Raw genomic sequence first — 26,880 nt, 5'->3', positions numbered from 1 at the left:
ACAAGGATTGAAATTCCTTGTCCCCATTTCAGCGTCTGTGTGTAGTCCTGGTCCACAGTTGCCCAAGTTCCGGTTCCTACATCTGTCAGTAATAAATCAAGGAGCCCTTCCTCGCAGTATGATGAAAACCCCACCCCTCCGATGTTGAATGAAGGGCTGGTAGAGATATGTCTGAAAAGGATTTGCAAAATGTTTTACAGTGAATAAAAAAACAGATATTTCTTGAGTACTTGCTTTGAAGTGCAGAAATGTTGCTGGCTCTGCTACCGAGGAAGCAAGGGGACCTGCCCTCTGTATTTGCACTGGACTACAGTAGTCTGGCAGCCACGGAGCTGCCGCTAAGGGCTTGGAGTTCTCACAATGACTTTGGACTTACTAGGCTAGAAAGTAAAGAGAAACTCAGATTTCTTGTAAAGACTTGAGACTTATCTAGATCTGGCGCTTTTTTGAAGTGGTTCCCTGAAAGAACAGAAATCCTAACGCTGGTAGTGCAGCTGGGCCATTTGGCAGGGTAACTTCAAGGCTCTTGAGTGCCTTTTTTTTTTTTTTGTCAGAAAGCTACACCCTGGAAATTCTCCATGCTGGCTCTAAAATGTCTTGGTCCTTTGAATGAAAGTTGTGCTGTAACAATTCTTCCCACTAGGTGGTGCAGTACACACATCGAGTTTTTCAGTGGATCTACTGCACTTTGCTGGTATGGCGTATTTGGTTCTGTAATAAATTGCCTTAGCTACTACTGTTACTAATGTCTGGGTAAAAAGAAAAAGCTTTTAGAAGAATGGCTGAGTATATGCCGTAGTATGAGCAGTTAGCCCTTTCCAGATCTCTGGGCAGGTGTGCTTGCCTGGCTCAGAATCCTCACATTTTCCATTATACACAGTGTGACTTCTACAGGCTACTTATCCTTTGCCCCGTTGAGAAAGAATGTGGAAGCGATGCCTTTTAGCCAATCCAGTGTCTTGTCTGTCCTTGCTCCTTTCAAAGTTCTGGAGAAATAGGAAAAAATTGCTTCTTCAGTAAGAAATAAAAAAAATAGAAATTCCTGTTTTATAACATATTAATTTTTAAAATCCATACATTTTTTAAAGATTTATGTATTTTATTACAAAGTCAGATATACAGAGAGGAGGAGAGACAGAGAGGAAGATCTTCCGCCCGATGATTCACTCCCCAAGTGACCACAATGGCCGGTGCTGTGCGGATCTGAAGCCGGGAACCTGGAACCTCTTCCGGGTCTCCCACTCAGGTGCAGGGTCCCAAGGCTTTGGGCCGTCCTCGACTGCTTTCCCAGGCCACAAGCGGGGAGCTGGATGGAAAGTGGAACTGCTGGGATTAGAACCGGCGCCCATATGGGATCCCGGTGCGATCAAGGCGAGGACTTCAGCCACTAGGCCACGCCACCAGACCCAAATCAAATCATTTTTAATTGCTTAAAATTATGTAGGAGATAAATGATAGAGTTAGGACAAGTCTTAATTTGGAGTTCTTAACTACAGAAATGTTTTCTTATACTTTAAAAAGTTGTTTAGACTACAGTTCCATAGGCTTTGGGATTTTTCCCTCCCGCCCCTGCCTTTCCCCACCCTGCCACTGTTTCCCATATATTATTATGATGGCAGAGTCCTTCAACAGCTGTCACAAGTCTCGTTGTGTTGTTTAAGTGTATCCTGATATTGTAGGTATAGACAATGATAGAAAGTTCAACATTCCATTGTCAAGATATATTTAACAGTTTTACTGGGAGTCTGTTTTTTATTCAGAAGGAATATAGAAGGGCATAAAAGGGTTCTAGAAGTGCGCCTGCTTGCTGCTGGCGGGTCCTAGCTTTTAGGTAAGGGCATCTGGTTGGTGACCGTGGCCTGTGGACTGGGATGTGCATGCTGCTGGTGAAGCAGGGGAAGGCACGGGGACCGAGCCATGGCCATTACAGTGGTAGCACTTGAACTGTTGCTGCTGAAGGATTTGCAGGTCGTTATCTCTTGCAAACTATCAAACAGGTGGAGCCTCATGTAAAACAACTTTTTCAAAGTCTAGCAATATCCACCTCGAGTGGTGGCTATTACAGAGGTGGATTTGAACCCAAAATGACAAAACAAGAAGCAATATTAATACTAGGGGTGATCCCAACTGCCAGTAACTGAAAAATAAGAGATACACATCAATGAATCATGCTCTTAAATCACCCTGACAACGGAGGATCTCCTTGTATCGCAGCCAAAATCAGTGAATCTAAAGATTTACTAGAAGGTCAAGCTAAAAAAGGAAGTAAACATAAATTTTCAGTTCACATTAGTGTGTATGAGCAACAACTTTTTGTAATAAAATAACTCAGAGCTATATTCTTTAAAATGGAAAAAGGATTCTAAAAAAAGTGCTAACCAACTTACTGATCTATGAATAGACACCAACATTCATGAGAATTTCTCTGCACTGCTGATTTTGTGTTCTTTAGCACTCAACAATCTTTACATAACCCGAGAGAAAGCTGACTGCATTACCATTTTAATAGGAAGGCTTGTCTAATGGAACAAAGCTAGTGAAAAAAATCCCAAAGCAGGATGTCAGAGCCAGTTGGGCCCTGTTCCTTCACTTCCTTTCCAGGTGTTCACTTACACCACACCAGAGTCCTCCCTGTGATAAGAAAGCAAATTGTGATTATGTCAGTGTGTTGATGTTTAAGATGGCTTTTCTCCTTTTAAAGAAACCCGTGGTGCAGATAACACTTCAAGACGTGCGCCGCATTTACAAAAGGAGGCACGGCCTCATGCCCTTGGTGAGTTGCTGGTTGGGGTCTGCATGATGACTGTTACGCCTGATCATTGTCATTGCAATTTATTGACTTGGAAACTCCTAGGATGCTCCTGAAAAGGGCAAGTATGTTGTATTGCAAGGAAATGGACTCTGGTTCCTGCTCCTCTTTCTTTTAGATACACTTGGAATTGACAGAGGAGTAACTCCTGTCCTTGAGACATTCTGTTTTGAAAAGGGTTTTGGCCCCAAGTGCAGTAAGTCTATTGAGATTCTCATAGCTGGAATGTCGGCATTCCTGGGCTTAGGTAATTACAGGCAGAACCAATCCAGTGCTACTTGCCCCCATCCATTCATGGGAACCAGGTATCTAGTGGCAGATACTGCATTAACTGGCAGTGTAACTGTAATATATTCACAGATTATGTTAGTTGAGTTCTGCCTGTGGGTCCAGTGGGACAGAGAGATAAAGTAACTATTTAGGGGCCAGCACGATGACTCAATTGGCTAATCATTTGCCTGCAAATGCCAGCATCCCATATGGGCTCCAGTCCATGTCGCTGATGCTCCACTTCCCATTCAGCTCCCTGCTTGTGTCCGGGGAAAGCAGTAGAGGACGGCCCAAAGCCTTGAGACCGTATACACACGTGGGAGATCCAGAAGAAGCTCCTGGCTCTTGGCTCCTGGTTTCAGATTGGCTCAGCTCTGGCCAGTGTAGCTCTTTGGGGAGTACAACAATAGATGAAGATCTTTCTGTCTCTCCTTACCTTTGTAAATCTGTCTTTCCAATGAAAAATAAGTAAATCTTGGGCCTAGCAAAGTAGCCTAGTGGCTAAATTCTTTGCTTTTTATCTGCTGGGATCCCGTATCGGTGCCAGATTGTGTCTTGACTGCTTCATTTCCCATCCAGTGCCCTGTTTGTGGCCTGGAAAGCAGTTGAAGACGACCTAAAGGCTTGGGGCTCCTCACCCATGTGGAAGACCCTGAGGAGGTTCCTGGCTCAAATCAGTGCAACTCTTGCCATTGTGGCCACTTGGGGAGTGAATCAACAGACAGAAAATCTTTGTGTCTGTAGATCTGACTTTCCAATCAAAGTAAATATAGGCTTTAAAAAAAAAAAGTAAACCAAAAAAAAAATATGACTGTTTAAATCACATGGACAGTTTTCCTGCCGTTCCTGCCGTGATCTTGGGCCCACACTTGATGTTTATCTTTTTTTTTTAAGATTTATTTTTATTACAAAGTCAGATATACAGAGAGGAGGAGAGACAGAGAGGAAGATCTTCCATCCAATGAATTACTCCCCAAGTGACCGCAATGGCCGGTGCTGCGCCAATCCGAAGCTGGGAACCAGGAACCTCTTCCAGATCTCCCACACATGGGAGCAGGGTCCCAAGGCATTGGGCCGTCCTCGACTGCTTTCCCAGGCCACAAGCAGGGAGCTGGATGGGAAGTGGAGCTGCCGGGACTGGAACCGACGCCCATATGGGATCCCAGGACGTTCAAGGTGAGGACTTTAGCCGCTAGGCCACGCCGCCGGGCCCACTTGATGTTTATCTTATACACTTAGGAACCAGTCCCTATGTTAGGTGTGATTCCGAAGTGTTTTCTTTTGACATCAGCATAAATTCTGTTATTTATTAATGGAATGAATTATTCAACCTTTACATAGTTGTTGTTTATATAGGAAAGCTGTATTGGAAGAAGAGGTGTGAAGACATGAATCAGCTAATTTTATTTTTTTTTACTTCTTTTTATTATTATCATTTTATGATACAGTTCTATAGGCTCCTGGTATTTCCCTTATCCTCTCCCCAATTCCCTCCCCCCTCACTGAGTTCCCCTATATCATTATTACAGTATAGTTCTTTATACACAGTCATATGTCCATCATTGCAGGCATGGCCAATGGCAGAGTCCAGAATCCTATTGTCAAGCTATAGTACACAGTTTCATTGGGAGTCCGTCTTTGTCTGGAAGTAGAGATACATACTGCGTTGTATCCTCACATCTGGATGGGATAGTCTCCATCACACAGTTACTATATATCCCTTTAAATGAAAAGCCACAGATTCAGCTAATTTTAAATTTCAAAATAGTAAATCCATAGAAGACATCATCAGTGAAAGCATTTAACATGAAAGGGGGTTTATTTTACAGAGTTTACAAAAATCTGTAACCTGTTGTCAGAAAGTTGTAACACAGCTGATACTGATAGGTCTCACTGAATCAAATGTATAGATGGGAAACACACATACAGGGCCTTCAAGTAAAAAATAGTGATTGAGGGGCTTTAATGCATGTACATTAGGGTTGCATGGTGAGAATGGTAATACTTGTTTTCTTCTTTTCTTTCTGGACTTACAGGGCTTGGAAGTATTCTGCACTGAAGATGACCTGTGCTCTGATATCTACCTGAAGTTCTATGAACCTCAAGACAGAGACAATCTCTATTTTTATATTGCCACATACCTAGGTTTGTTGCTCACTGTTCCTCGTACCTGTTAACACAAATGCTGTTCACTTCCCGAGGAGCAGGAATAGGAAAGGAGAAAAAGGCCTTATTTCGTATCACCTCTCTGTGATTCTGCTTATTGTTTCTCATCCGGAATTATAGTTGCCAAAATAAAATTTTAAAAACTAAAGGAAATATGAATTTACTTTGATAGTATTTCACTCTAATTGTACACTTTGGAATTCTTGAAAAATGTGTTGACATTTCTCCATGTTTTAATGACTTTCAGTTTGAATGGATTATAGGGAGTTTGCGGAGGTATTTTAAATCCAATCATGCTTTCTACTAATTTATGAAAACAGACTCCATTTCTTAGTGTGAAATGTTGAGTTATCCAGCCAGGTTGTTATCACTCACCATGGGCTTAGTCATGAAGCTGGAAGATAAGGCAAAAGGAACTTTAGTGGCAGCTTGCTTTTAATAGATGTTAGTTCCAGTCTTTCATGGAAAATAAGAATTTCCTAAGAAGGAACATCTGTGTTTTTCTGATCAAGCATCTAAATCACTTCTGTTTACATCATTGTTTGATGACGACAATCGAAAGTTCAAAATGAATGCTGGCATTTTATTCGTACAGTCTGAAATGGATTTGCTATTCTCACGTAGAGTGAAACCAGGCTGTTTTTCTTCAATTCGAGTAGGAATGGTTTACTTTCAGTATGGGATTAAAAAAATTTTTTTAAAGAAAGCTTCTATTATTTAAGTTTTTAGGTTTTTTTTTTAGTTTTGACAGATTCATAGGTAAAATTCAAAAAATATAATAATGTTCTTCTGCCACCTCCTCCTCCCCCTCTAATTAGGGCTAGATTTCATTTACAGTACTTTTACAGTTGATACATTTTTGCTTTACACATAAAGCAAATCCAGTTAACTTATCGAATCAGTATAAATTCGGTCTGTGTTTGTGTTTATTCCATGCCCCCTGGACTTTTTGTTTGTTTGTTTTCTAACTCGATCATGATTGCAACATAAAATTCAGCTTTCGTGGGGAGTCCTGAAATCTTAAGTTAAAAGCCTTGCTATGACCTGCAGCACATGTGTTCTTTGTTCTTTGATTTTATTACTAAGCTTGTTTATACTGCTCCTGAAACAGTTCAAGAAAAAAAAAAGGTTGGGTGGCAGAGAGAGGTGTTGATTTTTGAAGCCCTTTCCTGGTAAATGATTAGAGAAGAAGCTTAGAAAGGTAAATAATGGTAAATATTGAATCAGCACACGAATTCAGTTGCGTGGTGCTTCCAATAAAAGCAGACTTTTCTAAAACAAATGGGAACTCCATTTGCAGGACAGTTGATCCATGCTCTGCAATGAGGAAAGTTCTCATTATGGTGTGCTGTGATGCCATTTTTCTCAGAATTATTTTTGGGTTTGGCCTCTCAAATTTGATTTTTCTGCCAAATAAGTTTTGTTTGTTTGTTTGTTTGTTTTAGTCACTAGCAACGTCGGGTCTTCCCAGTCTTCCACCGACGCGAGCAGCAGTGCAGTTCTTTGTTCATATCTAAAGGAAACAAAGATGGCTTTGTTTTGATTTCATAAAAATTTTGGAAATAAACTTTCACGCATGGCCATTTACAATTTTATCTTTAATATTTCTTTAATAATATGCATTTTCTATGAACTTTTTGAGACAGATAGAAGAGAGAGACTGAGAGAAGAGCGTTCCTTTGTGCCGAGTTACTCCTCCAGTGCCTGAAGCAGCTGTGGGCTGCAGCCTGGCAAACACCGCTGGCAGAGTCGCAATCCAGGTCCCACACAGCCTAATTAAGCCATCGTTGCTGCCGTCAACAGGCTGCAGTTAACAAGAGGCTCTGGTGTGGGATGCGAACATCTTAACCCCTAGCCAGAAGCCCTCCCTTCTCATAGTCTTTTCAAGCATTGAACATCAGTGAATTTGCAAGGCTCTTTGTAATCTGGGGCAGTAGTTTTACCAGGCACCATATGGTATTTATACATCTGGTCCATACTTTTGTATCTGCTTAGGTTCTGTCATATTCGGGGCTAGAAGAATAGTTCAGAGACTAGTGTTGTAGTTCAACAGGTTGAGCGCGGCTCCTCTTTCTGCAGAGCACCACTTAGCTGAGCACACTGCCGAGAGCTACATGCTGCAGTGGCAGCGGGGACACCTCTCCAACTACCAGTACCTCCTTCACCTCAACAACCTGGCCGACCGGAGCTGCAACGACCTCTCCCAGTATCCCGTGTTTCCCTGGATAATCAATGATTACTGCAGTTCAGACTTAGGTAAAGTCCGAGCGTGAATTCTGACAGAGCGGAATTGAGTGTAGTCATCTTCACTGTTTTCAAAAGGAAAATAAATCACAGGAACCGTATTAAAATTTGTTTAAATTCTGGTGATGATAATTGCCAATTTCCACTCCAGCGTGCTAGGTGGTGTTATGCAAATTATGTAAGTGCTTTATTTATGTGTATTTCCAAATTTCATGAAGAAATGCATGCTGAAATATGTGCATAATTTCAATCCCTTGTTTTCTGTAAATGTTATGTTTTAAAATATTCATTTCTCACTGAAAATTATGCTGTTTTATTTTAAATTTGTATTTAAAATATGGTTACACAAATAGATAATTTCATTATAATTTATTTTTTATTTATTCCATGGAGGACATAAACCATTCATAATTATAATATTGAGAAGTACCCATTTGTTTAAAGATTTATTTATTTTTATTGGAAAGTCAGATATACATAGAGGAGGAAAGACAGAGAGGAAGATCTTCTGTTCCAAGATTCACTCCCCAAGTGACTGCAGTGGTGCAGCGCTGATCCGAAGTCAGGAGCCAGGAGCCTCCTCCAGGTCTCCCATGAGAGTGCAGGGTGCCAAGGCCTGCTTTCCCAGGCCACAAGCAGGGAGCTGGATGGGAAGTGGAGCTGCCGGGATTAGAACCGGCGCCCATATGGGATCCCGGGGCGTTCAGGGTGAGGACTTTAGCCACTAGGCCACGCCGCTGGGCCCCATTTTTGTTTTGTAGTATATTTTTTCTCTCTCTCAAATGATTTTTAGCAGAAATGTGATCATTCTTTAATTAAATTTTGCAATATTTTCAAATCTTACAGTGAATGATTAGTTCTTGTGACAGTTTACCAAGCTGGATACTCATTCTTCAACAGATAACAGACTTTTCCGGAATATAAGAATTTATGTTTCTGATAATATTCAGATCCCAGTTCTCAAATTATGCTAATATCACAGAATAATAGTATTCACTATATTGTAATCTTAGAAAGTACATCTTAGTAGAAGAATAATGACTTTCTGCAAGTTGTTGCTGTTTGTTATTTTACTTCAAACATTTTTAAAAATCTGAAGGTCTTTTTAAAATATTCAGCTCATTGTTTTATTAGAGATAGTACACTTAGCAAGAATTTCCGAAAATTTTAAACATTTCTTTGTATATAATTTTTCTGGATTTATCTTAGTTTTAAGAACTATATCAGTACGTGTATATGTTTGAATCAGCTCAGGAAGATAATGCTTGTGACCAGAAACTGAAATTATGTATATATATATTTTTTAACTTATAGATTTGTCGAATCCAGGAACCTTCCGAGACCTGAGCAAGCCAGTGGGGGCGCTCAACAAGGAGCGGCTGGAGAGGCTGCTGGTGTGTATCTCACAGCTCCGTGGTTTCCTGATTCCAGCAGAGCCGTGGTTTGTGTGGGTGGAGAGGCATCAGAACGTGCTGCCCTAAGGCTTAGGGGAGAGAACTCACTAAGCAGCCTGGAAGTGGTTTTTACTACTGTTTTCTCCACCGTGACTTCAACTGCTCACAGACAGTTGCTTCTTTTGTCAATAGTTTGGGAAAAGGAGACATGTTTCACCCGTTCATAGAATTATTTTCACCAAAGTGCTCAGTGGTAAGCTGCAGGGATGCATAAAATCAGTTCTGTTGAATCCAGTCCCAACAGGTTTGCCAAAGTAGGTTACTAGGAACCCAAAATACTTTCTACAGTATTGTCCTTCAGTTACAGATTTTCCTTCCCTCTTTTCTTCTCCTTTTTTTTTTAATCAAAGAGAGCAATTAAGAAATGTAGGTATCTATGCCATGATTTCTTTTAGGTTATTGCTTGAGGCATGTCTTATTTTATCATCAACAGTCGGTATGCTTTTCTCTACCCTTTGTTGTAGACACGATACCAAGAAATGCCTGGGCCAAAGTTCATGTACGGAAGTCATTACTCTTCCCCAAGTTACGTGCTTTTTTACCTTGTTAGGATTGGTAAGCTCTTTGTTGTTACCTTACTCAACACTTGACTCCACTTGGATTCTTAAATGTTGCTGTGATCCCTTGTAACTGTGATTCTTTTGCCTCTAGCCCCTGAGTATATGCTGTGCCTACAGAATGGAAGATTTGATAATGCGGATAGAATGTTCAACAGGTTTGATAGAATGCCTCGCTATTTTTAACCCTGTCTGATTCTGTGTAAACAATATACCTCAAAAAATTAGATATAAACAGAAGTATAGATTTTCAGGATTTTTCTAGACATGTGTTGTACATGTGTATGTGTATAAATGTGAAAGCGTATTTTAAGTAAAATTTTTGCTCTGCTTCTCATAGCTTAAACATTACATGTTGTGTTTTCCATATAGTTAGAAATTATTTGAAACTGACATTTATAAAACATTGTTTTATTACATTCTTACATATGTTATAATTTATTTCAAGTAATTTTATTTAATATTAGACATTTAGATCAATTCCAGCATTTTATTATTGTGATGTGGTTTATATAAAGCTTCCTGTGAGTGTTTAAGTAGCTTTACCTTTTTCTATTGTAAAAGCAATGTTTTCTTACAAAAAAGTCAGAAACATTAAAAAAAAAGGAATGTTCATTTGGGATTCCATTATACTAGTAATAATTGTTCATTTGGGGTCTGTCTTTCCAATCTTTTTATGGGCTCTACATGCATCTGTTTACAATTTCTTATGAAATGAACTGATAAAATAACAGATTTTCTAGTGTTTAGGTACATGTCTCCTTTTGTCTATTAGACTAGACTGTGGGGATGTGGTGGCTGATGGTGGAGACACAGATTCCACATTCACTCTGTTATTTCAGAGAAATTATGTGAATTCCTCAGGCTTGATTTTTTTTCCTGCTAAAGGGGCATCCTCAAGTGAATGTTGAGAGAATGATGAACGAATGTCAACACTGAGTGAATGCAGCCAGAGGACAGAAAAGCAGACCAGTGCATAGGATACATTGCTGACAAATGTTTCGTAACTCAGACTTATATACAACTGTTTTTTGGTTTTTTTTGTTTTTTTTTACTTAGTATTGCAGAAACTTGGAAAAACTGTTTGGATGGTGCAACAGATTTTAAAGAGGTAAGAAATGAATGAATGAATGAAGCTTATATCCTTGCGTTATGGATTCTGTTTTAAACATTTGTTGCTGTTTTCCCCCTCTTCAACTTTCAGTTGATTCCAGAATTCTATGGTGATGATGTCAGCTTTTTAGTCAATAGCTTGAAGTTAGATTTGGGCAAGAGGCAAGGAGGGCAGTTGGTTGATGATGTGAAACTTCCCCCTTGGGCCACAAGTGAGTACCACTGTGAAGGTATTGTACACCAGGTAGTGCTGTTTCCATTTTGTTAATTTATTGCTTAAATGTTAACAATGTAATTCTTTGTGTAAATGAGAATCCTGTTACAAATCTGAAATGTGTATTTTGGATACCTGAATGTGAGAATTATTCTTGCCTTTTTTTTCTTTAAAAAGCTTGTATTTCATACACACACACACACACACACACACACACACACAAAGCCTCATTGAGAAGTATCTACACCTCCGGTCTACAGTAGAATTTTTATCTGTATATGGGTTAACAAATGGGAGCAAAAGCAATGGAGACTATGTGATGTTTTAATTGATTCTAACCTGCTAGGTCCTGAGGACTTCCTGCAGAAGAGCAAAGAGGCACTGGAGAGCAGTTATGTGTCTGAGCACCTCCATGAATGGATTGATCTCATATTTGGCTACAAGCAGAAGGGGAGCGACGCTGTTGAAGCCCACAATGGTATGTCACGTCAGTAACTGAGGAGGAAGGAGCAACACCATTTCCGAGGTTCCAAGAGCCCTTTCTCTGATGTCTTCTCATTTTAGCCTGGGTACCATTACTTGGACTGCCTGGGGAATTGGTTCGAGGACCCATACAGGTGGAAAAGTCCACTTAGGCTCAAGTCCCTTATGGAAAGTGGCTCAGTGTTTGCTTATCACCCCTCACTAATCCTCCCATATACTTCACATCAGCATTAAGTTCCTTATAATGCCCTGTGAGGCCAGGTAGTGACTTGAGTCTCTTGCTTGAGGAATAATGGTTTGTTAGGTTTTTTTTTTTTTCCCTTCAATTGGTTCCACAATGCAGTCACCTGGTTATGGAAGGTTAACTGCGTTCTCCATGTTATTCAATCCTTTCAGTTAAAACTCAGTCTACATATGATGGACAGTGATGTGAATTCTTGTAACGGGCTCCAGAGTTTCTGGTTGAACAGAAGGAGAACAGCAGGAGCATAACTCATCTTCAGCTCACTGCTTCTCTCCTGCCAGAGGCACAGTGTCGGTGTCCAGCAGCTCGAGCTGGAAAGTCAGACCTGACTTCTCACTGCTAGAACAGAGTGGTACTGTGGCTTATTAATGCTGATTGAGAAATACACTCAGGCCTGGGCTATAGAACCTGCCAGTTAGATTTCTGTTCATCAGAATATCGTAATTCAAGTTGAAATTCATTCAAGTTGTATATTGGTCTGCTTTGCAAAGGGAAAATTCATTACTTTGAACCCAATTGTAGGTTTTTGGTTGAGTTATTTCAGTTCTTAGCAGAGCGTTTAACGAAATAGCGCATCCTTCAACAGTGCCTCACTATGTCTCTTCCAGTGTTTCATCCCCTGACCTATGAAGGAGGCGTCAACCTGAACAGGTACTTTCACATTTACCACACATTTTGAACTTAAATTATGGAATACATCTCTACCTGAATCATTATTGTAGTTATGTCAGAACGTTAAGATACGGCACTTTTAAAATATGTTTTATCTTGCTTTTCTCATCCTGTTAGCTACTGAGTGAGCCTCAGAGATTTAAATACATAAGATATGAGCAGTAGTTGCTGGCCCCTAGTCGCTGTTAGCATTAGAGCTCACCTCTCTTGTTGATCGGCATCATTTGAACGTGTGCTTCCTGGTAATTCACCACATGCTATTTATTCCATCCCAAAGCATTGAGGATCCTGATGAGAAAGTGGCCATGCTCACCCAAATCTTGGAATTTGGACAGACACCAAAGCAGCTGTTTGTGACACCCCACCCTCGGAGGATCACGCCGAAGTTTAAAAGTTTGTCTCAGACCTCCAGTTACAGTGCTCCTGCAGCAGATTCCCCGGGTGAGTTGTGTGGGGAGAATGCTTGCGGGCACTGCATGCTTCTCTGTTGCCATGATGAGGCTTCTGAAAACAAGGAAACTCGAGTGCTGTTGTGCTGCTGAGGCATGCTTGGATTTTACTGCTTCACTGCTGTTCTCCCCAAACAAGCATTTTTGCTTAACCGATTTAAAGGAAGTCAAATAGCTTATATTTTCTGGCACTTTAAAATGGATAAGACTTGAGAGTGTGTGTGTGTGTGTGTGTGTGTTCTCTTGCTTTCCTGTGGTGTGTGTGTGTTCCCTTGCTTGCCTGTGGTGTATGTATGTGTGTTCCCTTGCTTTCCTGTGTGTGTGCGTGTGTGTGTGTCCCGACCAGCAGGACAGTCAACGGGGGTCGCAGCCACCTAGGAGAGAATGACTGGACAAAAGACACAAAGAATGGACAGCAAGACAGTAGGTCTGATCAAGTGTCAGTTTATTGATTTCAACTGAGGGTTTTTATATTCTTCAGTAACTAAGGCTCAGGGAGGGAAGGAGAAACTGGGACGCAAGCCATGGTCTCAAGACCGATTGTTCTTGAGCAGCCACCATATCAACAATAGTAACCAGCATATCAACAATAGTAACCAGCATATCAACAATAGTGTAGGTACAAGATGTTGGCAGGTACAGCATAAATCGCATTCTGAAACAGTTGCTAGAAACAATTGAAGCGAAGCGTGTGATTAGTTTCATAGCCTGTTTCCCAAGCATCTAGCCAACCAGGAGTTTTCCACTGTCCCATAGGTCTATATTCAAAATGGCTTCAGTGTGGCTACAGTACATGGCTCCTGACATGTGTATGTGATGCCCGCCTTTTCTTGCTTCAAGTCCCAGCTGTGATTGCATTAACCGTCACTGCCCGCCTTTCTCTTCCACCACTGACTTCCTCTACCTCTGCACTCAAGTCTAGGTTAATTCAAATCACTGTGTTTTCATATGCAACTCTTGACAAGCATTTGGAGAACAAGTGTATGTGTTCTGTGCCAGACATATATAACGTACTACAATGGGTTTGGCCCAGTTCTTGCATCTGGCACTCAGAAGGGAGGCAGATAACACACAGCCCCATGCAGTGAGCCACGTTTTCCATTTCACATAAAACAGCTCCCACCCACAGCCTCATGGAAGTGTGGGACTCTGGAACGTTGGGAACAAACTTACTTAATTCCCTCTTGTCTCTAGTTCTGCTGCCAGTGCCAAGCACATCTAGCTTGTTAGGCAAACAAAGCTGAGCACCCTGTCAGGCGTGGGTGATTAGCTGCCTGAAGCTCTGCGGCGCAGGGCCGCCAGGAGTGCTGCTTTAAGAGAATGTGCTGCATTCATGGGATCATCTTGTGATGCAGTTTCAGACCCTGCTCTGCTTAGTCACCAGGCCCTAACCACTCTCATGTGATTGTTCACAAAGGGTGATTTGTCCTTAAAGCCACAGCAAAAGGATTAGCTAGCTTATCCTGTGCAGAAACACTGGAGTAAGTGATTTCATCTCTACCTTCTCCACCACAAAATCAAAACTACCGGGTTTTGCAAACATTTCTGGCCAGGAAATGGTTAGGTCGTTTCACATTGCCTGACATTTGGAGGTTAGCAGCCACATGAAAACTGCAAACATTGATAAAAACATACAAATACTACAGGATACAAATATAGTTTTAATGCTTTCCATGCACGATTTTTTTTTGAAATCTAACAAGGGGTGATTTCCTTTTTAAGATTTATATGTTTATTTTTATTGGAAAGTTGGATTTACAGAGAAAGAGAGACAGAGAAAGATCTTCCGCCTGCTGGTTCACTTCCCAAGTGGCCGTAATGGTCAGAGCTGTGCTGATCCAAAGCCAGGAGCCAGGAGCCTCTTCTGGGTCTCCCACGCAGGTGCAGGATCCCCAGGCTTTGGGCCATCCTTGACTGCTTTCCCAGGCCGCAAGCAGGGAACTGGATGGGAAATGGGGCCTCCAGGATTAGAACTGATGCCCATATGGGATGCTGGTGCATGCAAGGCAAGGACTTTAGCCACTAGGTTACCATGCCAGGCCAACTGTACTATTTTTTCCCTTAACTAACATGGAGCTGCCCGACAGGCAAAATTGAAAGCAGTCATATTTTTTTTTAATTATTTATTATTTAACTTCAGTAATTACCTTGTATTATGTGACACAGTTACATAGATACTTGGGTTCTCCCCACCCCTCCCCAAACCCTCCCACCATGGTGGATTCCTCCACCTTGTTGCATAACCACAGCTCAAGTTCAGTTGAGATTTCCCCATTGCAAGCGTATACCAAACATAGAGTCCAGCATCTTATTGTCCCGTCAAGTTCAACGGCTTCTTAGGTATACCCTCTCTGGTCTGATGACAGAGCCAGCAGAGTATCATCCCAGTCAATTGAAAGCTCCAACATACCATCAGCAAAAATTTACATCATTATGGAATTAATTGACACAGTAATGAGTAACCAATATGTTAAAAGTAAATGCGGGTTCCCAGCCACCTTCTGTGACCACCTCACCTATACTTCAATTTTAGTTTATACACAACATATAACATTCAAAACATAACATGTTATACATAACATCATATCATCTTAAATTAAGGCAAACATGTGGTATTTAACCTTTTGGGATTGGCTCATTTCCCTTAGCATTATGGAGAAAGCAGTCATATTTTAATGGGGCTTTTTTTTTCTTGGCTGTTTTGTTTGGTTTTTTATAAGTAGACAGTGTTATCTGACATGGTTGTGTTAGCAATTTAGTTGGCTCAGTGATCTAATATAGTGTCTCCAGGTGAAGAATCTTTCGAAGACTTGACCGAAGAAAGCAAGACACTGGCCTGGAGTAACATTGCCAAACTACAGTTGCAGGAGCAGCACAAGCTGCACAAAGAGTAAGTGTCTCTGTGCTTCCCAGCAGCCAGGTGGTCTCGCATGGGATTGGATACTTCTAAGCTGAGTCTATGGGGAGATGTGTTTCTGGGTTGTCTTCATTGCTTTTTAACGGCCCACAACATCTGCAGAATTCTGCCTTTGAGACTGTGTAACAAAGGCAAGTTGAGCCCAGAATGATATGTGGGAACTCACCGCTCTGGAATGCCACAGGGAATCTGCTGGCGACAGGTGGTTTTATACCTCTCAGACCCTGACGGTGTGAAGCCTTGGGAGAGCCCTCACACATCTCTCTCAGGTGATGAGTTCTTCCTGTGATGTAACGCATCCTTTGAAATGCATAGCTTTGAAAAATGGTAGCAACCATGGAAATGCACAAACATATGAACACACAGGTAGGTGGGGAGAACATTGTAAAGTACAAGTGAATTTCTGAAACAGTTCTTCAAAGGAATGAGGCTTGCTGCCAGTCCTCAGGGGATGGGAATGCCCCTGCCCACTGCCACTGAGGATGTTCGCGTATTCTTATGGAAAGGCCTGAGCAGCATGCATCATGCCCAGTGCAATCTGGAAGAGGAAGAAAGTGCAGGCCTGGAAATCAGGCTGCTGCCTGCTCCCCGCTGTGACTCCTGTTTGCAGTTTTGAGAGTTGTGCCTGAACTAGGCCTCTGGTTGTGCCTGAACTTAGGACGTGCTGGTCTGTCTGAGATGGCTGTCTCTAACTCGGAGTACAGCCTCCTAAGCAGAAACAGCTAGGCTCACCTCATTTTTGGGGACCTGCCTGCCTTTCTTTCCTTCTTGTTTCCTTCCTTCCTTCCTTTCTTCCTTTTTCTTTTTTCCTTCCTTCCTTCCTTATCTTTTTTGCTTTCTTTGTTGTGAGGAGTGGCTGACCCCACGTGTATGTTAGGTGGTCACAAGATGGCGGCAGGCCGAGGGCCAGGAGGCGGGATTTTTCTCGCCAGCAGGTGAACAGGATAGGCTAGTTCCCCCACTGCAATTGCTGGCCTATCAGACAGCCCTGTGGACCACGGGCAGAAGTGATTGGTGGAAAAACAATATAAAAGTAGCCGGTAAAAGCTGAACAGACGGACGAAGACAGGGGACAGGGCACGACTGGAACAGATGGACAATAGAAGACTGGGGGGCGACGAGGAGACTGGGGAATGAAGCAGAGAGTACAAGAAGAAATGTGGGAAGAAGAGTGGAGGAAAACGGGAGGAAGGGTGGCGGAAAAAGCGGGTAGGAAAGCTTAGACAAACGGGGACAGGAGCAGCGGAGAAAAGGTTTTTAAACACAGCCGTTTTTGCCAGTTTTTCCCCAGACCTCCAAGAGTATGACTTGGCGTTTTTAGTGTCGCCGCTGCTGCTGAGCGACGGCGACACTTTGTTTCTTTATTTCTTCCTTAATTGAAGATTTGTTTCATTTTACTGGAAAGATTTACAGAGAGGAGAGACAGAGAGAAGTATCTTCCATCTGCTGTTTTACTTCCCAAATGACTGCAATGACCAGAACTGAATTGATCTGATCTGAGGGCAGGAGCCAGGAGCCTCTTCCATGTCTTCAATGTGGGTTCAGGGTCCCAAGGTTTGAACCATTTCTATTGCTTTCCCAGCCCACAAGCAGGGAGCTGGATGAAAAGCGGAACAGCTTGGTCACAAACCAGTGCCCACATGGAATACTTGTACTTGCAAGCAGAGGATTAGCCAAGAGAGCCATTGCACCAGTCATTTATTAGTGCCTTTCTTTAGTTTCTCTCAATGGCAAGTGGAAAGAGACAGTAAAATGAAGCCATGAATGGGTCTTTAGTCTTTACACACATAATCTTGAATGAACCATGTTATCTCCTTTAAGAGGGCATTCTAGAGCCAGATAGCTGTTTCATCACTGAGCAGATGTGAGATGTGAGGTGAGTTAGAGCGAGCAATGAGGCAAGTGAAGCCACATAAAGAGAGGTTCAGGCAGTTTGATGATGGCCAAAGAAGACGGGCTCAAAGGAGAAGCATTTTACAGTTGTCAGGAAAAGCTAAGTCCTGACTGTGATGGCTCAGCAGACAGAGAACGGGGATCTGCTCTATCCACGAGGGACTCAGAGAAGAATTGGAGGTGACCAGTTGATCATTTGGTGATGGCCAAGTGTGTGCAGGGACAGACCCAGCAGACAAATTGTGAAGAAAATCATTAAGAAAACTTGGGAATGGGGCAGGAGTTCTAAGATGTCGCTGATGGTAATTTATGAATCTTTGTTTAACAGGACAGTCACTGGGATAGCAGTCACTCTCAATGGGGCCTCAGTCTTCACAACTTCACAAGGTATGGTTTCCTGTTTCCTGCCTAGAAAGTGGTTTAGCTGCTATCAAAAGATCTAGACTGCTTTTTTTTTCTTAAAGATTTTTGAGAGAGAATAATAGAGGAGAGACAGAGATATTTCATCTACTGGTTTCATTCCCCTAGTAACCACAGTAGCTTGCATCCTGGAACTTCTTCCAGCTCTCCCATGTGGATGCTGGAGCCTAAGTACTCAGACTGTCCTCCACTGCTTTCCCAGTCCATTAGCAGGGTACTGAGTTGCAAATGGAGCTGCCAGGACTTGAACTGGCACCCAAGTTGGATGCCTGTGCTGCAGGCAGTCTTAAGATACTACACCATGGTGCTAGCCCCAAAGTCCAGGCTTCTTTACTCAGATCAAGGGCTATACTTGCAAGCATTGCTTCCAGGCAAGGTAAATTCAGAGCAGTTTGTTTATATACATTTAATGCCATTTAATATATATTTGGGGGCAATTTTTTCATTGTAGTCATCTCAAAATTGGTTTTTTTTAAAAGATTTATTCATTTTTATTACAGCCAGATATACACAGAGGAGGAGAGACAGAGAGGAAGATCTTCTGTCCGATGATTCACTCCCCAAGTGAGCTGCAATGGGCCGATGCACGCCGATCCGAAGCCGGGAACCTGGAACCTCTTCCGGGTCTCCCACGCGGGTGCAGGGTCCCAATGCATTGGGCCGTCCTCGACTGCTTTCCCAGGCCACAAGCAGGGAGCTGGATGGGAAGTGGAGCTGCCAGGATTAGAACCGGCGCCCATATGGGATCCCGGGGCTTTCAAGGCGAGGACTTCAGCCGCTAGGCCACGCCGCCGGGCCCATCATCTCAAAATTGAATTCAGATATTATTAATATGGTTATGTTTTATAACAACCCCTGCAGTGCAGTGCTGAGCTGATAAGGACTTGTAACTATATTTTAGTTGATACGTTGGAATTTGGCTGTCTGGAGGCAGGAATTGTGACTTAACAGGTTAAACTGACAGTTACAACACCCTCATCCCATTTGGAGTGCCAGTTAAGTCCCAGCTACTCCACTTCTGATTTCCCTCGCTGTTCATGTGTCTGGGAAGGCAGTGAATGATGACCCTCTGCAACCCATGTGGCAGATCCTGAGGGAATTCTAGGCTCCTGGCTTCAGCCAGGTCCATCCTGGCTGTCATAGCTGTTCCAAAGATGAATCAGCAAATGCAAGTTATCATTCACTCTCTGTCGCCTCCTCCCTCTCTGGGACTCTGCTTTTCAAATAAATAAATAAGTCTTAAAGAATTGAATATCTTGACCTTAAACAAAAATAAGCCGTTGCTGTATACTCTATTGCTTTCCCTAGAACTCTATAATATAACATACAGTTAATTAATGTATGTTTTGTCCCTGTTAGGTTCAGAGCCCCTGTCCTGATGCTCTGAAAGGTGTAGGGTGAGAAGGGTGGTGGCTTAGCTCTTCAGCTTCAATGATAAAGTAGCCAGTTTTCGCAAAGGTAATCACTGCCTATTCTAAGTTTTTATCCTCACTGGTTATGTTCTGGAGGCATTAACCTAAAGGTCTTATCTAACTATATACTTGAGCTGCATCAGAGTCACTGGTTTAAGAACAGAATTAACACCCAATGACATTGTTTGATACTGGAGGCATTTCATTTCTTTGACTGCCAAATACTATCTCAGATTTTTAAAACAGAATTTTCACAAAGCAGAGGAAGTAAGTCTCACAGGTGGACCAACTGGGAGTTCCCCGTTAGGAGCCACTGGAGCTCATCAGGGTAACTCGAATGGGTATTCTGGTGGAAGGAAACCAGGCTCTGCCAGGATTTCTGCCAGCACCTTGGCCAGCCTTGTAGTACCAGCAACAACAGCAGAGCCTGTGTTTGTACGTGAATTTGTCTGGCACTGTCTGTTGGATCCCTGAACACCTTCTGCTACCATGACCTGGTGAGCCCCAAGTTTTATGAGGTATCCAATGTCACCTGCATTTTAAGCATTATATTATCTCTGTGGATTTACCCAAGCAAGGATACTAAAAAATTAAGTTTTTTGTTTCTTCTTAGATTTTCCCAGTTTGTCCTATGTGTATCTGACCTGTTGGTCAACCAAAGTGACATTTCTTCCTCGGATATACACGTGTTTAAGTGTGCATACTTCACGGTGCCTAGAATCTGTATTAATAACTCTCACTGTAATTTTTGTCGCTATTGTTTGAAGGTTTATTTATTTGAAGCAGACAGCCTGACAACTTCCAAATGTCTGCAAAAGCTGGGATTGAGTCAGTCCCAAGCCAGGAGCCAGGAACTCCATCTGAGTCTCCCACGTGGGTAGCAGAGACCCGAGTACTTAAGACATTCTTGGTTGCTCCTCAGTCATGTTGGCAGGGAGTTGAACCCGCAGCTGAGCTGTGAGCACTGCACTGGCTCTGGTACGGAATGCAGGCATCACAAGCTGGCCTCACTTCACCCACCTGCCCCATGAGTTTTGTCTGTTGAGGGGCTGCTATGAAGAACTTCAAAGCTTCTGTTACTTGTTACTTATTCGTTCATTCATTGTGTAAAAAAAAAAAATCTTAATGTTGTCAAGGTCTTCTTTAAAGTTAAAATAGTTATTTTCCTCTTGGTTAAATTTTATCTGATGTGAACTATCTGCCTCAGTTCTTTCGTGTGCTACAGCATGCCCTGTCTCTGCTGGGTTTTACATGAATTTCACTGAGTTGCAGATGATACAGTCTTGCTATCAGATAAAGCCTCAGATTATCCAATTCCAACTCTCTAGAATTTTCCTGCCTAATGGATTACAGGAACAAGAAGAGCAGCTGTTCTTTTATGTCTGTATTATTTAGGAAATCTTTCCAATGTCTGTTTTCTTATTTAACCAGATTCTACTCTGAAGATGTTTTCTAAAGAATCTAAAATGTTACAAAGAAGTATGTCATTTTCAAATATGGTGAGTTCATTTAATCAGTGTTGTATAGAAATTCATGTAGTTTTGTGAGATATAATAAAAGTGTTATTATGTCTCAAAATAATTAAATTTATTCTTCTGTAGTGTCTACAGAATGCCTTAATTAGAGACTAATAAGTTCAGTTTAAAATGTTTTTTTTATTGAAAAAGAATTTATTATGCTTTCATTTTTGGTCTTAAATGCACTTGAAGAACTACCCAGTAGAAAATATTTCCTTTTGTTTTAACTGTCAGATCCTGTGTTAATGGGCCACTTTGATATCTTTACATGTTTGAGTTTGTAGGAAGACATCTAATATGAAAAAAAATTGTCTAAAGGAACACATTTCTTTTATTTTTAAACTAAGTTTCCCTGAACACTTTTGACATTTCCTAAAGCATTTTGGAAGTTTGCCGTATCCTCTTACATCTGTAATCCAGTTGTTGAGGGTACTTCCCTGGCCACCGAGGCGGGCGCCTCTGGCCCAGCACAGGGAAGCCACCACAGCCTGGGTGTCTTCAGGAGTGGCCAGGCGTGGTGACACACCTGGCCATTTCTCCCTTGCGTGGAAAGGAACCCTGCATCAGGAATTAGCCGTTTGAGAAAACCTGTACAAACACAAAGAGGGCCATCACAACAAGCGTTTGAGCTTTGATTTGAGGGGCTGGGACTTAAAAGATAGCTTTGCCCTGGTAGGGACTTAGTGGTGGTTGTTAATTATTCATGTGGGATCGTTTGCATTTCAGGCTTTGTCGTCTTGCTTGCTTTTACCAGGAGATGCCACTGTCATCAGTTCTTCTTGGGATAATAACATGTATGTACTGGTGCATGTTGCTTTGTTTGGCCACGTGCAGAAGCGCTGCCTGGGTGGGTGTGAGATACAGAGGGACAGGGTCTTCCCTGGGTCATTGTTTGAAGAAAGCCAATATTCCGAAGGGAATAAAGGTGAAGATGTTGTTGAGGTACTTGGATGTTTATTGGAATCTGGTAGCTTCTCCAACCAGAATCCTTTTTTTAAACCTATGTTTTAAATGGAAAACATTTGCAACAATTAAATACAACCAAGCCATTTGTGATTCTTGTTGGCTTTAGTAAGTGCAGAATTAAACCGTATTATACTTCTTGAATATGTGTTTAAGTGTCTTGTCATCAAGCTGGAATACTGTTTTAATACTTCTCATTATCTTTTAGCTATTTTTATTCCATAGCATTTGGAAGATGCCAGGACACATTAATGGGGCATGATGATGCTGTTAGTAAGATTTGCTGGCAGGACAACAGACTATATTCTGCATCGTGGGACTCTACAGTAAAGGTTTCTTTATCATTTTTAACTTAAGATGTTTGGATGTGCATATGTTATCTGCTGTACAGCTGCCTGTTGTCACTTCACTGTTGCACAAAGGGTATGGTATATAAAGATGTTGAATATTATTACCTCTTTTTTTTTTAAATTAGGTATGTCTTACCACAATGGGTGCATTTAAGTATAGGATCACAATTTCTGTACTGTGTATTCACCTAGTTATTGAATAGTTTGCATAGCAGATTGGGAAAAAAAAAAAATAGAGTAGCAACCTTTTGTGTCTGACATGATTTGAAGTAGTGGTTGATCAATTAATCAGAAAAATGTCAACTTAAGGTGAGGAAGCATTTAAAAATTATATTTCAGTTTTAAACTTACAAATGCACTCATTCATCATTCTGTTGATATAGGACAATGCTGTACCTTTTCTATATAAATCTTGTTGGTATTCATCATCCTGTTTCCAACAAGCACTTTTAAAAAGAAAGCAAGAATGGAAAAGAAATAGAATTCCTTTTGGAGTTCTTCAATTTTTTTCCCTCCATTCTTTGCGATAAATTGTGTATAGTTAATGTTAGTAAATTTTCTTCAGTGACTTCCCTTTGAGTATTCTCAAAGCATAAAGCACCACAAGGCTCCTACACTCATTTCTTTAGTTCATACAATAGTTAAGTCACATAGTTAGAGCAGCAGGTGCAAGGAGTGGAAGCAGACACGGGCACCGTGACTCTTCGGAAGCTGGTGATGGAAGCAGGGGTTGGGCCGGAGGCGCTGCAGCGCTGTCAGCTTAGCTCCGTCTGTGCAGTGAAAGCTGGTCAAGACAGTTTTTTCTGAATGCATAAAAAATGATTTCATCTGAAACAGTTAATAGTGCTTTCTATCCTAGGTGTGGTCTGGTGTTCCTGCAGAGATGCCAGGCACCAAAAAGCACCAGTTTGACTTGCTGGCTGAGCTGGAACACGATGTTGGCGTGAGTACCAGCGAAACTGTGGTGGGAGTGAGGAGGTGGTCTTTGGTATTATCTTTATATTATTTTGCTTACTGGAGAATGTAGTTCAAACTTCAGTTCTTTTCTTTGGTGTGGCTCTCTAGGTTTCCAAGTCTACTTACCTTTTATTTCCCTAGTTTGCTTCTTTGCACATTTCTTGAAAATTATGTGATCCAAATAATTTCCCAAGTATCAGTTTCTTAGCAGGGCAAGCATGGCATTGAATTTTTGGGTAGCCTCGAGCTCTTCAGGGCAACATGATGGACGCAGAAAGTGCAAGGGATCTTCCCTCAGGAAGCCACCATCCTACAGTTGAGGACAGTGGCAGAGACGGCTAAAAACACATGCCATGCTGGCCAAGCACTTAGCTCTCACTCATTCTGCTCACTGGGTCACACCACCACCTCCCAGGCTGTGTGGTCCACAGGGCTCCATTCCCATAATGTGAGTTCAAGCTTAAAATTAACGGAGGTTGTGTGTGAGTTTGACCTTGTGGAATTCCCTGGTCCGTGAGGTCCCGCCGTGCTGTGGGCAGTTTGGATACAAACTCCAATCTGTTCATCAGTTATCTTTCTGAGACGATCAGCTTTTTAAGGCTGGTTTGAAATATTCTGTTTGCCCTTGCATTTTCATTCCTGGTTGTAACCACAAAGATATGGAAAATGTTACTTTATGTTGAAAGAAATGTTCATCAACAGAATGTTGAAATATGTCAGCACTAGCTACACCATCATGCTGCATGGTAATTTATTCCACACCACTCCAATTGCATATTTCAGTCTCCCAGGGGAACACAGCTGGTCACTGCAAACCTACATGGAACAATTCTCTCTCTTTTCTTGCTTAGGTAGATACAATCAGCTTAAACACTGCAAACACACTGCTGGTTTCAGGCACGAAAGACGGCACAGTGACTATTTGGGATCTCAGTACGGCCACCATATTGCACCAGCTTCCCTGCCATTCAGGGACTGTGTGTGATACGGCTTTTAGCCCAGGTAGGCACATCCATTTTGTTTTTAAAAAAATGATTTATTTGAAAGACAGAGATGGAGGGGAAAAGAGAGGAAGTGAAAGAGCGCTTCACAGGGACCAAGTGTTTGGACCTTCTTCTGGTTTCCCAGGCACGTAGGGAGCTGTCGGTAGCAGAGCAGCTGAGACTCAGATCAGCACCCATACAGGACATGGCAGTGCAGGCAGTGGGTTTAATCACCATGCTACAACACCGACCCTGTTATTATCCTTTGTAATGAAGATAGTAGATAAATTGAAATTTTGAGTCCATATTTTGAAGTAAACATTATTTGCTGATAAAAGGATTTTGGCTCTAGCTGCCACTGCATTATGCCAAGATACAATAGAAAGGTGCTTCAGAATCTGGCAGTCCATGCATGGACCTACCTAATAGAACAGCAAGTTGGATATTGTTTTTTGATTGTTCAACTCATTCAAGAACTTAACTAAGATGTAAATGAACTCATCCTTAAGCATCATCTCAGTGTCTTAGAATAGTGTTTCAGTGACAGCACAGTCCCTGCTTAAATCCAAGGAGCTCACAGAAAGTGGAGTGTGGCCATTGGTCTTGCACGGGCCATCTCCGAGTAACCGGCAGTGAGCCCTGAAGCTGATGTCTGCCTCGCCCTGTGTTGCAGATAGCCGCCACATCCTCAGCGCAGGAGCAGACGGCTGTCTAAACGTGATTGATGTGCAGACGGGGATGCTCATCTCCTCCATCGCCTCAGACGAACCCCAGAGGTACGGCACCTGAAGATGCTTAGACAGGTTCATGATCATTGCACTTGGGCTTCTCTGACAGCACAGCGTGGCCATTCCTTTGTTAGGAGAATGATTTCCAAATCATTCTTGCAGGTGCTTTATCTGGGATGGAAATTGCGTCTTATCTGGAAGTCAGTCTGGTGAGCTGCTCGTTTGGGACCTCCTTGGAGCAAAAATCAGTGAGAGAATACAGGGCCACACAGGTAGGCAGTTTCACAGCTGTCAAAGTGTATATTCCTAGCAACCTGAACCCAAATCTCTTTTCTGTTCGGAAATGCTCTGGCCAGGGAGAAAGCACCTCACATGTATTGCAGTAAACATTTCTAACATCATGGTTGGCCAGGTGACCTGCCATCATATACAGTAGAAACAATTAGGATATGTAACACATATATATCATTTACTATATATATGTATACATTACATATACAATGCAGTAAAAAAAAAAAAAAGTGATAAATTGGAATGAGAACCAGGGCTTCGTCCCACACTGACCCCTCTCCTGTTCCTAGAGCACCTTCTCCGGGGTGTGCGCTGATGAATGCCAGGCAGGTGTTAGTGTGTGTGACACTTCAACTGTGACAGGCTCACCTGCATGGGATCTCCTGGAGATGGTGCTGTGACATTTGCTTGCCTCCTTCCTCATCTGCTGGGAGGACAGTTTGTAATTCTAGCTTTGCTTCCCTCCCAATGTGAAGCATCTGACTTCATTGTATTCCTTTACTGTTTCTTATGTTTACACCTTACAAACTATGTTATCTATACTTTTCTCCCGTCAGCTAAGTAGATCTTGTTAACACCTGATCCCTTCCAATGGAAAAGGAAGTAAAATCGGCACTTTTAGCTCCAATCTCTTTTAGTGCATTCAGTTTTGTAATTCTTACTTGTGTTAGCTTTATATTTATACTTAAGTGATTTCTTTCCAAGCAGTTATTTATATGTAGAAGGACCTGTAATAGAACTTTGAAGGCAGTCAAGGTTGCCTTCGTGGGTCTCCCAACTGACTTGCTAACCAAAATGTCCTCTCCCTCAGGTGCTGTGACGTGTATCTGGATGAACGAGCAGTGCAGCAGTGTCATCACAGGAGGGGAAGACAGACAAATTATGTTCTGGAAATTGCAGTATTAAGTGCCTTTTCCTCTCTTGACTATTAAGTTGAACTCTATTTAAAAGTATTTTTAAACCAAACTTTTAAATGGTGAATGTACAATGGTAGAAATTAGAAGTTTTACCACAAGTAAAATTTGTGGGTTTTAAACTTTCTAAATCATAATGACTTGTCTGAAAGCCATCCGTTGCCATCCTCTAAGGCAGATCCAACATGGCAGTGTTTAGGAGAAAACATTACATTTGTGAGGCAGCAATAGCGGTTAGAAGACAAGACTGCAGGGCAGAAAGTAGCTCAGATACACCAGGTCGGGTGGGGAAGCATCAGCTAGCAGTGCAGTTTACCCTTTGCCAGGGAATGTGCCGTATTCTCTGCCACTTCTGAATCACCATTTTGTCACCCTAATCTACCCCAGTTGCTGCCCACGAGGTTTTTAGCAGTGTGTTTTCATGGAGTGGTTACTTTCTATAACGCTGTATCCAGATTCTAAGAACCTGGGAAGAATTAGAAGTTCTTGTAACAGTAAGTTTACTGTATATAGGAACAGTTTGTATTTCACTAAGCTATTAACTGCTCATCTTTTCTACATTAAAAATATTTTTCTGTACTGAAAGAAGTTTCCATTTTTTAAAAAAAGCATTGATGAAAACCAGGTTTAGTGATGCGGACACAGTTACAGTACTTTGGAAACCCAAGACTCACGTCCAGAGAGCAAGATAATCAAGCTGTGAGACGCCAATTAGGGTCTGCTTTTCTGAACATCAAAACCAGGTTCACAGTACAGCTGCAGCACTGATTTCACAGTCAGCGTTTCACTCACAATACAGCAGTTAGCTGAGTAATTAATTCGGATACAGGTGTGTCTTACAGGCAGTTTGAGATGGGAGG

The 26,880-nt window shown here is 41.9% G+C and overlaps 2 protein-coding genes across 3 annotated transcripts in view; both read left to right on the top strand.

Moving 5' to 3' along the window:
* The window catches only part of NSMAF (neutral sphingomyelinase activation associated factor), an 81,296-nt gene extending 54,678 nt beyond the window's left edge, over positions 1–26,618 (top strand). The window contains exons 11-31 of one of the 2 annotated variants that reach the window (XM_036498407.2): positions 2,702–2,773; positions 5,116–5,224; positions 7,325–7,501; positions 8,804–8,883; positions 9,408–9,498; positions 9,595–9,658; positions 10,560–10,611; positions 10,705–10,825; positions 11,174–11,305; positions 12,163–12,205; positions 12,504–12,667; positions 15,466–15,565; positions 17,814–17,872; positions 20,749–20,816; positions 21,561–21,628; positions 22,006–22,129; positions 23,007–23,090; positions 23,956–24,106; positions 24,761–24,863; positions 24,978–25,087; positions 25,918–26,618. In XM_036498407.2, coding sequence (XP_036354300.2) covers positions 2,702–2,773; positions 5,116–5,224; positions 7,325–7,501; positions 8,804–8,883; positions 9,408–9,498; positions 9,595–9,658; positions 10,560–10,611; positions 10,705–10,825; positions 11,174–11,305; positions 12,163–12,205; positions 12,504–12,667; positions 15,466–15,565; positions 17,814–17,872; positions 20,749–20,816; positions 21,561–21,628; positions 22,006–22,129; positions 23,007–23,090; positions 23,956–24,106; positions 24,761–24,863; positions 24,978–25,087; positions 25,918–26,012 — 2,067 coding nt within the window. In that variant the 3' untranslated portion in view covers positions 26,013–26,618. Of the gene's footprint in view, positions 1–2,701; positions 2,774–5,115; positions 5,225–7,324; positions 7,502–8,803; positions 8,884–9,407; positions 9,499–9,594; positions 9,659–10,559; positions 10,612–10,704; positions 10,826–11,173; positions 11,306–12,162; positions 12,206–12,503; positions 12,668–15,456; positions 15,566–17,813; positions 17,873–20,748; positions 20,817–21,560; positions 21,629–22,005; positions 22,130–23,006; positions 23,091–23,955; positions 24,107–24,760; positions 24,864–24,977; positions 25,088–25,917 lie in introns of both variants that reach the window. The other variant, XM_058668648.1, reaches the window with a different exon arrangement.
* Positions 1,944–2,327, top strand: LOC105941566 (mitochondrial import inner membrane translocase subunit TIM14-like; the record flags this gene model as incomplete). Its single annotated transcript, XM_036492244.2, is given in 1 exon segment — positions 1,944–2,327. A coding segment is annotated over 1 exon segment (384 nt), but the record flags the coding sequence as incomplete, so codon positions are not given.
* Positions 26,619–26,880: the final 262 nt, after the last annotated feature.

The sequence above is a fragment of the Ochotona princeps genome, chromosome 9 (genome assembly GCF_030435755.1).
Source record: "Ochotona princeps isolate mOchPri1 chromosome 9, mOchPri1.hap1, whole genome shotgun sequence".
In the NCBI taxonomy this organism is placed as follows: domain Eukaryota; kingdom Metazoa; phylum Chordata; class Mammalia; order Lagomorpha; family Ochotonidae; genus Ochotona; species Ochotona princeps.
This window is presented reverse-complemented; position numbering and strand designations above follow the sequence as displayed.